Here is a 13,547-nt window from a genome sequence, read left to right as displayed (position 1 = left end):
GAAGTAAGGAATTAATATGAGTTGGATGAGTGAACAAGTTTAGGCAGGAAGAAGGAAAGTATATGAACGGAAGGAAAAACCAAACAAGGAGACTCAAGGGCAGGAGCTTTCAGAACACCACGGAGACGAAGAGAAAACTTATAGGCGGCTGAGAGTAAAGTTGGTGGTAGAGTAATAGGAATTTAGTGCCGTAATAGGATTAACAAGAGAGTGGAAGATTAATAGAAAATCCAGAATAATTCCACTAAGGTCTAGAATTACTACGTAATCCTATATCGCTTTGAAGAAGGATTATGCAAAGCTCAATTTGTTATGCAGTAGTAAACATGGAATAATTATTCTGCCTTATAGCAAGTCCGTCAAGATTTGTGCAGCGCGATAAATAATAATTCAGTTATCTTTGTGAAGAATTCAATAGTGTTCTTTCGGAGTAATAAGTGAGTATAGTTTTGAAATGTGCTCACATTGAATCTGATGTGCTAAGGATTAATCCCAGTAAGAACAGTCCTACTTTATTTTATTTCAGTGCGAAGATTTAAGTGATAGCTCCGTCTCGAATATCTTAACATTTACTGTGGTGTCTTGCGGAGTTTAGCCAAGTCAGAAGTTTAAAATAATTCCCCTTGAAGTAATAACTGCTGCCATTAACAATTCAATAAGTGCTTGTTGAATAAGTGTTAAATTATAGAGTGCAACTGAGTGATACCAGTAAATTTATTTACTAAGAAATTCTGACGTATTGAACAGTGTGAACAATTTTTGTTATTAGGAGAACTATGAATTTAGTATCTGAAGATCTGATGTTTGATTCTATGTGAATGTATTGACCTGAAGAACTAATATGTATTATCTCATTTTTGGAGTTTAAATTTATGTACTTGTCATATAACCTTGTATTAAATGTTTTGTTTTATTGCTTTCAATATTGTGTATGCCTGATTCTTCTTCATTGCACCGTTCATAAAAAGTTCGAATCTTGCGGGAGCCTTAAGTGTAAAATATTAAATTCGGCCTATATGATTAATGAGACTGCTTAATTAATTGAAGATTGATTCTACTATTCTGCATAGGCTAATCTAAATATAGGGTGGTGCAGTATAAATATAAATTTCCCTATATTGTGATTAGTAATCAACCAGCAATTAATTGATTTTATTAAGAACAACTTTACAGCAAGATGGCGGATTCAAAACTAGGATGTATGATCCAACAATAGTGTTTTAGAGATATGAAAGATATATAATCAGCGGGTTAGAGGTGTACTAGTGAATTTTTATTATGTGCCCTCCACTGGTCCAGCAAAATGGCTAATCTGGCAAAGCTAAGGAACCAAGGGTGCTGGAAAATTAGTAGTGTACTTTTTTTTTAATAAATAATTTAAAGAAATTACAATGTCAACTAGGATATATATTAAAATAAATTTTAATATACTTCAACATTTCAGCAACGTCACGTTGCCATTTTCAAGAAACTTAAGAACAAGACACATGCATGCAGGCACAACAAATAGTAAGTGAGGAAGAAGCAGGAAGCTATTATTTCTCCTAAAGTCCTGATGCGCCCCCCTAGCAGGCAATGTTGGTATTCTTGGGTGATTGGGCTGAAGATCTTCTGATGTAGGTTTCCCAAATTTGAGGCAGTCTCATGCAGCCAAATTTGTTTAGGTTTGGATTGTTTCTTAGGGCTGAAGCTGATTCCACTTCAGCCCTAAGATGTTCTTCCCATGAGTTTTGTTTAGCTAGTTTTGCACATGTGTTTAGCTTACTTACATTTGTCTCTGTATTCTCTAAGAGCACAAGCTGACTTATTTGCCAGGAACATTTGATATGCTTTCTTCTTCTTTTCCTTCACTGCCTCCTTAACTTCCTGTGTCCACCATGGAGTTCTGATTTTTCTATCCTTGCAGACCTCACCACATGCCTCTCTGGCTGAATCAATCACGGTTTTCTTAATGCTTGCCACTGAATATCCAAGGTTTGGTTCCTGTTCTCAACCTCTTTCATTTTTTCTTTGATCATGTTTGTGTATTTTAGTCTATAGTTCACATCTGAGAGCTGCTCACTTTTATTCGCTTTAAAACTTTCTTACATGTTATTCTTTTCAATATGAAATTCAATTTTATCCTGCTCAAGACTAAATAGTGATCACTTCCAATTTCAAATCCTCTGTACACTCTGGTGTCCTGCACCAGGGAAAAAACATCACTATCAACAATAACATAGTCAATGAGACTTTTCTTATTCCTTGCCTCTTCTCTCCATGTGAATTTGTGCACATTTTTATGTTGGAACATGGTGTTTGTAATAACCAGTCCATGTCCTGAGCAGAAATCCAACAGGTATTTGCCATTATTATTAGCTTTGCTCTTTTCTCCAAATTTTCCCAAAATATTTTTGTATGTCTGACAATCATTTCCTACTCTACTATTTATATCCCCAACAAGGACCAATATTTCATTCTGTCAGTTGCTTTTTCTAAAGCCTCAAAAAATTTCTCCACTTCTACCTTAGTAGAACCTTCTGTGGGACCATAGGCACAAATAAGTCTCATTGTCCAATTCCCCATTCTGATATTAGCCCACATCACTCTACTTGAGAACTGCCTGCTATTCAAGAAGATTAGCCTCGTATTTTGTGTCGAATACTATGGCTACTCCTTTTCCTTGACTGTCATTTCCTGAATATAACATTTTGTATTTATTGCTCAGAAAGATCTCACCAGTTTTTGTCTTTTTTGTTTCAGTCACCCCTATTATGTTGATCTGGTACTTATCTATTTCCTCAGCTAGCTCCATTTCTTTGCCATTCAGGCTTCTTATGTTGATAGTACCGATCTTTAACTGTGGTGATGTTGAGTTGGGGTGTGTGCTTTCAGATTTGTTCCAGATATATATATATATTATAATAGTATTATTTATTATTGTTATTATATATATATATATATACACACATAAGGATTTCTTTAATAGCTAATGAATTATCAATATTTCCTTAGTTATACCATTGCAGTGTTTTATGTATAACATCATGCAGATTTTTTAAGTCGATCCATTGTTCACGTTCTACTTTGTAATTAACTATTATCACCACTGATAATATTTCAGTGGTGATAATAGTTAATTACTGATAATAGTATTTCACCCTAAATATTACAGATAGTCTGTAATATTCAGGGTGAAATACAGAGTCCGTCAAAAAAAAATATACACACACTTCAGCAAAAGAAAAACCGGTATAAAAATTATAATACTGAATTTACAATCTATGATCGGGCAGAGCGGAACTTCATCTTTATGTACTTTTGGTACACCATATAGGTGTGGTGTTAATAGATGTAAAAATTTCAATTTTCTTTGTAAATCTTGATGCCATCTATTCATATTGCAAATCAAAAGATTGGTCTCATTGTGGTTTTTCATGGTTGGATCTTTATCTAATATTTGATATTTGATTTGATATATTAGTACCAATCGTAGATGGCAGATACTCTCCTACATACCTACTAGCCAAACACCTCACTAGCCTATTAAAGGAGAAGATAAGGAAATCAGCTTCATACATTAAGAATTCTCAACACTTCGTTGAAAAACTTAAAAACATTAGTATATCCAACACAGACATATTGGCAAGTCTGTATGTGGTCTCTTTGTTCACAAACGTACCAGTTGAAGAAGTTATTGAGATTATAAAAGACCTCTTTCCAAATGATATTACGCAGTTCTTCCGTCACTGCCTCAAGTCTAACTACTTTAAAGTAAACAACATAGTATATCAACAAATAGAAGGCTTAGCCATGGGCAGTTCCATGTCACCACCATGTGCAGATCTGTTCATGGAAAAATTAGAAAATGACATCCTAGCAAAAATAAATCCAAAACCATCAGTCTGGTGGAGATATGTTGACGATGTGTTCATTACCTGGAAAGACAAGGAAGATACCTTACATGAGTTCCTCCAAAAATAACTCTTTCCATCATAAAATTAAATTCGCATTGGAATTGGAAAACAACCATCAATTACCCTTTTTGGATGTACTAGTTAAAAAACAAGATAATGGACAAATCAAACTTACAATCTATCATAAATCTACAGATACTGGAAGTTACCTCCATTTTACATCTAATCATCACTATGCATAGAAACTTAGCATTATACATATGCTAAAAATAAAAGTTAAAAATATCATCACAGAAGAAAAAGATGTAATGCTGAGCTTTTCCTTATATCAGGCCTGCACAACATACGGCCTGCAATGCTATTTATTTTGGCCCATCTGCCTAATTGAAATTAATCAATCATACGGGGGAATATGAAATTAGACGATTTGAATTAAATTTTTACTAAGACTGAATATTTACGTTCAGTAATGTCACAATCGTGTTTCTTTCAACTCGACAATAAATTGCATCTGGAGTTATTCCCACTGTCGTATGTAATAACAAATTATTACAATCACTTTGAGTTTTGTTAGCGCTAGTATCGCTGTGGGGAAATTCAAAGTTACATCTCCGTGATAATGACTTGATGTCTACGAACGAGAACGAATCGTATTACACAAAGTTGGCCGTGCCTCGACTCGCTTTGGCAGTGTAGTGGTTTGTTGTAGCTGGAGCAATACATTACATAACTGTTATCATAACCTGCATTATTGCGAGTTTTTCATCATTAGTTTTTTGTAATTAATATTGTCAATCTCGACACAATGAGCTTAAGCAAAAAGTGCAAAATAGATTCGGAACATCGACCATTTAACCCTGAGTGGACAAACAAATATTTTTTTACGTTGTTTAAGGACAAATTAGTGTGCATTGTTTGCCGGGAATCTGTCGCTGTGCCGAAATAATCATAACATCCTAACCTTGGCAAGTTGGATGCGAGTGAAAAGCAAATAAAAGCATCAAAGTTAAGTTAAGGGGATAATAAATCCCTCATTATATTAAAGCTGAATAAGAAACTCGCAGATCGAAATCTAAAAGTTTCATGCCAAAGAACTTTCGGCAAGTCTAAGCGTAAGTCAACACCTGGTAGTACAACACTAGGGCAACTCGGAGCAAAGGTGGAGCAAGTTCCATCACTATCCTTAATGGAATCCTCACTATCCTCAATATCCTGATGGAGCTTGCTCCACCTTTGCTCCAAGTTGCCCTAGTGTTGTACTACCAGGTGTTGACTTACGCTTGGACTCGCTGAAAGTTCTTCGGCATGAAACTCTTAGATTTTGATCTCCGAGTTTCTTATCCGGCTTTAAAATAATGAGGAATTTATTATCCCCTTAACTTAATTTACGTCGCCAGAAAAAATAGCCTTTTGGCTCTTTATTGAAGCATCTAAGTTTAAAAATATCACAAGAAATAGTTTGTGCAGGCAAATCATTTACTGAGGAAGAGTTGATAAAAAATTTGTCTGATGATTGCTGTTTCCGAATTGTGTCCTGATAGGAAAAATAATTTTGAAAATATCAGTTTGTCTCGTATGACTGCTCAAGCACAGGGTGGTTGATATTGTCGAGGATCTTAAAGATAACCTGCAAAAATCGGCTAGTGAATTTGTCTATTATTCGCTTGCTATCAAGGAAAGTACTGACGTGAAAGATACTGCATAGCTTTTAATATATGTAAGAGGCGTTAATAAGAAATTTGAGGTGACAGAGAAACTTGCTGGTTTGTGTTCAATGAAAGGAAGAACAACAGGAAAGGAGATTGCGGAAAATGTAAAGATGTGTGTAACCGAAAAACTATCCTTAAATTTCAAGAATTTAGTAGCAGTTTGCACTGATGGTGCCCCATCTATGTGTAGAAAAAGTGTTGGTGCTGTAACATTTATTGAACAGTATGCGGGTAAACCATTGACAAAATTTCGCTGCCTAATTCATCAGCAGGTGTTATGTTCAAAGGTTTTGCAGTTTGATCATGTGATTAAAGTAGGATTTGCTCTGGTCAACTATATTAGAGCTCAGGGTTTGAAACACAAAAGGTTTCAGGCGTTTCTAAAAGAAAAGTATGCCGGGTACGATGTAAACATTATTTAAATTATTTAAATTTAGACATTATTTAAATTATAATTTAAATAATGTTTACATCACCGAAATGAAGCCTATTGGCTCTTTATTTTAAATAATTTATGGGTGCACCTTTTTGACAACTCGTATAGCAGAGTATATAAGTTCTTTTTTGGTATACCCTTAGTATTATTTTGGTCTAGCTACTCACTGATGAGATCTCAATAAAGATCGAAACCAGTCTGGGTAGTGACCTCCCACCATAATGTATAACATCATACATCTCTTAGGAGATGGGTTTTACATTATGGAAAATACTAAGAATAGCGATCAGAACTTTCTCCACCTTTGCTACGAGTTGCCCTAGTTTGTACTACGTATTTGGGCTATGTGCTTTAGCTTACGCTAGGAGTCGCTGATACTTTTATAGTTACTATATTCGCCATGAAACTCTTTGATTCCGATCTTTAAGTTTCTTATTCGGTTTTAAAACAATGTGGGATTTAATATCCCCTTAATTTAAATAATGAAATTAAATTTGTTTGAAAACCAACTTGCTAAGGGGGATATGTCACATTTCTTAACTTAGAATATTCCATCAGAATATCATCCAATGGTGGGTGGAAAATATAAGAAGCACAATATCACTTTTAAGTGAGGAGCTTCAGAAAAGAATGCCATTGAGTAAATTAAATTAAAAATCTGATCCTAACAACCTCTATTTGGCACGAACACAGCTTATTCTTCTCCAAGTTTCTCTTCCACAATTTTTCTTGATCCCCTCTCAAGCATACTTGAATAATTAGAGAAATTTCTCTACTTCTCACAGTTATGTTTCCCTTTTCATAGATGAGAATTATGAGAACCACTCCAATCATGTGGAATTTGACCCCCTGAGACCATGCTTTCTAAATTTTGCAGTGTAGCCACTGTTACACTTTTATACCTCCAGCAGTCTTTCCACATTTCAGACATCTTATTGCTTTTTCTGCATCAAGTATTGATATGTACTCCTGTTTGTATTCTGGTTGAACATTTTCTACTACTGTTCTGTTACTGCTTGTTTCATTTAATAGTCTTTCAAAGCAATTGGACATCTAGAATACTTTTATCTTCATGTTAATGTCACCTTTGTCATCTGATTCCTTTTACAGTACTCTTTTCCTCCATTTCTAAGCTTTTCTTTTTCAATGGCCACCAGAACATTTTGTCACCTTCCTAATATTTATCTTCCATATTCTTACTGAAATATTCTCATGACTTTTTTTAGCTACCTTTTACACACAAATTAGCTTTCTCACATTTTCCTCTAAATTCTTTTAGGTCATCTGCTGACTTATTTGCTTGTAACTTCCAATAATGCTTTCTTCTTTTTTCAGGACTGCCTTTAATTTTTTTTGTGACCACCATGGTGTTATTTTATTCTGCTTGCAGACACCTTCACCACAAGCTCAATAACTAAATCCATCAGTTCAATTTTTCTTCAGAGTCTGCCACAGAGACGCCAAGGTTTAGGTCTTGTTTTTAAACTGTTGAATAATTTTTATTGAATAATGGGAAATTATTTGTTTCCAATTTTGAATCCTCTGTATACTAAAATCCTGAATAAGAATGAAGATATCACTATCAGCAATAACATAGTCAATGAGGCTTTTAATTCTTTGTCTTCTCTGCACAAAGAATAATGCTAATAAAGATTTGTATAAGTTCACAAAGGTGAATTTGTACACATCTTTATGCAGAAACATATTAGTAATGACTACTCTGTATCTTGAAGAAAATCCAGCAGGTACTTGTTATTAATTATTAGCTTTCCCTTTTTCTTCAAATTTTCCCAAAACTTTTCTTTTTGTCTAGGATTTATTTCATACTCTACCATTTAGACCAGTGTTTCTCAACAGGGGGAGATTGCCCCACATGGGTCAATCTGAATATTTTAGGGGGGGGGGGGGCAATTTGAAAATGTACATGTACATATTTATGCGTATTTATATTATACTTTTTCAGAACTTGGCTGACTATTATGCTGGGGGGGGGCATCAAAATTTTTGAGACGTTGAGGTGGGGCATGATCCAAAAAATGTTGAGAAACACTGATTTAGACCCTTAACAAGGACCAACTTTTTAATTTTATGTACCTTTTAATTTTATGTCTGCTGCCATCTGTAATGACTCAAAAAAATTCCTCTACTTCTTCCTTAGTAGAGGAATTTTTTTCTCTACTAAGGAAGAAGTAGAGGAAAAGAGTTCCCTCAATACCCAGTGAATGCCTGGTAAGAAGTGCACTGTGTAAAGGTGTGGACTGAACATTAGGTCAAAAGTCCTAATCAGTTCTCCTTACTGTCTGTGGAGGTGTCCTCCTAGTCATTTGGCTGAGCCTCAAGCAACAGGAAAAATCATTACACAAAATTTCAGAACAGTTAACGCAAAAATATCGAAAGAAAAGACAAAAATAATGACTCAAAGAAAATCCAGGAAGAAGTAAAATAATTATAAATAGAAAAACTGCTTGCTTAATACTTACGACTGCCTTATGTATGAATTATCTGAGCCATTTGATTCATCTTCTTCTAGCAAAAGTCTTAAATAATAATCCCCAATCTTAATTTCCTCTGCTAAAGAATTGTACTGTACTTCAAATTCTGTGTGATTCCATGAAATAACTGCACTTCTATTCAAATCCCTATCCATATTAAAAGCACGAATTTCATTTTCTATAGCATCCTTTAGTTCTTCTCTTGTCTATTAAAACAAAATATATCCAAGATACATTAATAATCATAACTTCAAAAACAATCTTTGAATCAAAAATGTCTTCCTAGTCTCATTTTAATTATATTAAATATATTGATCATGTAGTTAATCATATCAAAATGTATAAAATAGCAGACACACTAGAGCAGTGGTTCTTAAACCTTTTCACTGTGGCACACTTAGAAATGCAAATTTCTGTCACTGCAAATTCTGGACTTTCTATTGCAAATTCTTAATTCTGGACTTTCGTGTAATTAACTGTATATTTATAGTATTGTTACAATTCACATACATTGACTATATTCAAATTGTGACAGATATATGTAACAATATATATTTTTAAAGTAAGACAAAACAAAAATGAAAAATAAAGAGCTTTTAAATTGTATTATGCAAGTGCCTTGTTTTCAATGTAAAATGCAAGCCTGGGGGAAGCAGAGATCTTTATTTGTGGAAGAATATTGGACAAAAATATTAATTACAAATAATATTAAATAGAAAATATATTATATTAATCACATATGATTCTAGGTAAGGTTCTCATGCCATACAACTATAACCAATCATGTTAACCCAAACTTAATGTAATCATTGTTGTACTGCTGGTGATCAATTGGTGGAGTTTTAATTTAGAAACTGCAACAAAATAAACTAATGTTACATGAACAACTGGTGAAAGTTTTTATACAAATATACTGTAATTATATAAAGAGGCAAAAGTGCGTTCTAATTTTGATGAAAACATTTTTTATTATTAAATCTGGCACCACACCTCTGCCTGTCTCATGGTTCACTGTTTGAGAAACAATGAACTAGAGCTCTTAAAACTAATATGCCCAAATACAGAATGCCTGGCTATGCTTTCAACAACAGCTAACCACATACAACCTAATGACAACAACATACAGCACAATAAATGAGTAGCACAGTCTAGGAATTATAAAGGACAATGTGCATTATTATATTCTCATCATTCAGATTTTAAACATGTAACTGCTTTTTTTTTTAATCTGTTCATCCCATCTAAGAAATAAACATACCACATATCAGTACCATGAATGGGATAAGGATCACCATCTATAAACACTGATCCAGAAAGTAAACAATATTTTTTCAAGTATTTTACAAGTCGTTTTAGGTAACCAATAAGCAGTGCTATTGATTTTAAACAAGGAGATGAAAGTCATAATCACCATCAATTTCCTATATGTACCTTCAAGAGGTATTCAGGCTACTATGACAACATTACATGAATAAGTTTACATTATTAATAATCTCCTATCAACAATTTTCCTCGAAATTATTCTTGTTGAATGCATCACTACTCTTTCCTTTCAGTGATGATAATGTCCTATATTTATTATTTGCTAGGATCTCACCTATTTAAGTCTTCTTTGTCTTGGTAAATACCAAAATATATCCTCCAAATTATTCTCATATTCCAATATTATCATATCTAACATCTCATTTGTCTAAGGCACTTCAGACTGAATCAATCCACCCAGACCTTGTCTTACTGTGGGTCTCTTTCCTCCCATCTTGGCATCAAAGCTGTTTTTCCTAATCTTTCTATTCCCATTTTGTTTAAATGACCATACCACCTTAGATTTTCCCTGCTCACACATTCTTGAAAGCAAACAATATCAACTGATGCCATCTGTTCACCCCCACTCCAATCTTTCTAATAACGCTCATATCTGTGGTCTCTAATTATTGATCAAGTGCTTTATTTCTAACTCTGATTCATAACTTAAAATTGGATTGAACACCACCTTCTATACTGACAGTTTGGTATTTTGGCTAATTTTTCTCTTATTCCATATAAAAATATTCAACAGGCTCCTAACCAAACCAGGTTTGCCTATTCTGTTGTCTATTTCCAAATTTAATTTATCATCCTCACTAAAAACTTGTCTAAATAGCTGAAATATTTTATTTCTTCTACAGACTCTCCCCTCAGAATGCAGCTGAAGTTTTTTATGTTCATGCCTATTTTTACAGTTTTGGTCTTTTTATTGGTGATTTTCATGCCAAATTTGTTATAGCTGTTATTCAATTCAGTTAGAGAATCCAATCCAGGAAACTTGCACCAAATGTGTTTAGAAGTGTATCATCTGCATAAAGCAAAGAGCTAAGTATGATATCTCCAATTCTAATATCAGATTTAATGCCACTTTCTTTCATGATGTGATCCATATAGACAATGAATAAGAGAGAAGATAATCTGCATCCTTGTCTAAGACCTCTCAGACCTCCAGTATATACTTCAATTCTAACTGCTGACTGAAATATAGACTAAGTATAATGTTCCATTTACCCAATATAACTGAAGCATTCTGAAAGCTTTTCCTGGTAACCCTGTTATGTGCATTTTCCAGATCTACAAAACTCAAGTACAGATCCTTCTCATATTCCCATGATTTCTCAACTATTTGTCATAGAGTGAAAATCTGCTCCTGACAAGTTCTAACTGGTCTGAATTCAACTTATTCTTCTCCCAGTTTCTGTTACACAATATTTCTCAAACTCTTTTCAAGTATGATTAAATAAATCTTACTGGAAACACTGAATAGAAAAATTCCTCTAATTCTCACATTCAGCTTTATTATCTGTTTTTATAGATGAGAAGTATGACAGCTCTACTCCAATCTGGAATTCGACCTCCTAACCAGGCTCTCAGAATTATGCAGTGTAGCCATTGCAAAATTTTATACCTCCATGTTTATGCATTTCTGGTCAAATTCCTCTTTAAATTTTCTACTATTATGGGTCTGTCACTGCTTGTTTCATTCAACAGCCTTTCAAAGTAATTACTCCAGACATCTAGGATATCCTTATCTTCAGTTTTCATGTCACCTTTATCCTCTTTGATTCCTTTTACAGTATTCTCTTCTATTTCTAAGGTTTTTCAATAACCTCTAGAACACTTTGCCACATTTCTAATATTTATCTTCTATATTCTTACCAATGTCTCCCATGACTTTTGTTTAACTACTCTTAGACACACAGCTTAGATCTCTTACATTTTTTTTTTTTAATGTATTCTTTTAGAGCACCCCCGCTGACTTATTTGCTAAGAACTTTTGGTACACTTTCTTTTCCTGGACTGCTTCTGTAACTTTGTGTTCACCATGGCATTCTTATTTTTCTATCCTTGCAGATAACTTCACCATATGCCTCCCTAGCATAGTCAATATTTTCTTCTGAGTTTGCCACTGAGATTCCAAGGTGTGGTCATTGTTTTCAAAATACTTCAATTCTTTCTTCTATAATGTTTGTATAAATGTCACCGGTTTTACCAGTAAAATCTGCTAAACTTTAATTCCTTTTAAAACTATGTTTTACATATTGCTCTTCACAATGTGATATTCATTTTTATCCTACTTAAAACTAAGTGATGGTCACTTGCAATTGCAAATCCTCTGTACACTATATCCTGAACCATCATGAAGACATCAGATCATCAATAAAATAGTCAAAGAAGCTTTTCTTATTTCATGTCTTCTCTCCATGTGAGATTGTGAACATCTCTATGTTGGAACATGGTGTTAGTAATGACTCGTCTGTATCTTGAACAGAAATCCTGCAGATACTTACCATTATTCTCCAACATTACTCTACTTACTAAGTAGAGTAATGTGGACAAATATGAGAATGGGGAACTGGACAATGAGACTTATTTGTGCCTATGGTCCCACAGAAGGTTCTACTAAGGTAGAAGTGGAGGAATTTTTTGACGCTTTAGAAAAAGCAACTGACACAATGAAAAAGGAAAAGTTGGTCCTTGTTGGGGATCTAAATAGCAGAGTAGGAAATGATTGTGAGACATACAAAAATATTTTGGGAAAATTTGGAGAAAAGAGCAAAGCTAATAATAATGGCAAATATCTGTTGGATTTCTGCTCAGGACATGGACCGGTTATTACTAACACCATGTTCCAACATAAAAATGTGCACAAATTCACATGGAGAGAAGAGGCTAGAAATAAGAAAAGTCTCATTGACTATGTTATTGTTGATAGTGATGTTTTCTCCCTGGTGCAGGACACCAGAGTGTACAGAGGATTTGAAATTGGAAGTGATCACTATTTAGTCTTGAGCAGGATAAAATAGAATTTCATATTGAAAAGAATAACATGTAAGAAAGTTTTAAAGTGAATAAAAGTTGAGCAGCTCTCAGATGTGAACTGTAGACTAAAATACAGAAAGATTATTGAAAAGAAAATGAAAGAGTTTGAGAACAGGAATCAAACCTTGGAGATTCAGTGGCAAACTCTGAAGAAAACATTGATTGATTCTGCCAGAGAGGCATGTGGTTAGGTTGTGTGCAAGGATAAAAAAATCAGAACTCCCTGGTGGATACAGGAAGTTAAAGAGGCAGTGAAGGAAAAGAAGAAAGCATATCAAAAGTTCCTGGCAAATAAGTCAGCTTTTACTCTTACAGAATACAGAGACAAATGTAAGAAAGCTAAAGAGTGTGTAAAACTAGCTAAACAAAAGTCATGGGAGGACTTTGGCAAGAATATAGAAAATAAATATCAAGGTGGCGGCAAAATATTCTGGAGGTTGTTGAAAAAGCTTAGGAATGGAGGAAAGAGTGCTGTAAAAGGAGTTAGAGATGATAAAGGTGACATGAAAACAGTAGAAAAAGATATCCTTGAAGTATGGAGTAATTACTTTGGAAAAACTACTAAATGAAACAAGCAGGGATGACAGCACAGTGATAAAAAACACTGACCAGGCATGCAGTCAGGAATACATATCCATACTTGAAGTAGAAAAGCCATCAAAGGCTT

General features: G+C 34.0%; 1 protein-coding gene across 1 annotated transcript in view; it reads right to left on the bottom strand.

Annotated features, from left to right (window-relative positions):
* Rme-8 (receptor mediated endocytosis 8) overlaps nt 1–13,547 on the bottom strand; it is a 1,025,705-nt gene that overhangs the window by 632,060 nt on the left and 380,098 nt on the right. The window contains exon 22 of the mRNA XM_090414028.1: nt 8,522–8,739. Within this exon, the coding sequence (XP_090270154.1) occupies nt 8,522–8,739 (218 nt within the window). The remainder of the gene's footprint in view (nt 1–8,521; nt 8,740–13,547) is intronic.

This window comes from Typopeltis vanoorti, chromosome 2, assembly GCF_054136105.1.
Source record: "Typopeltis vanoorti isolate ZY-2024b chromosome 2, IOZ_Tvanoo_1.0, whole genome shotgun sequence".
Taxonomy (NCBI): Eukaryota; Metazoa; Arthropoda; class Arachnida; order Uropygi; family Thelyphonidae; genus Typopeltis; species Typopeltis vanoorti.
This window is presented reverse-complemented; position numbering and strand designations above follow the sequence as displayed.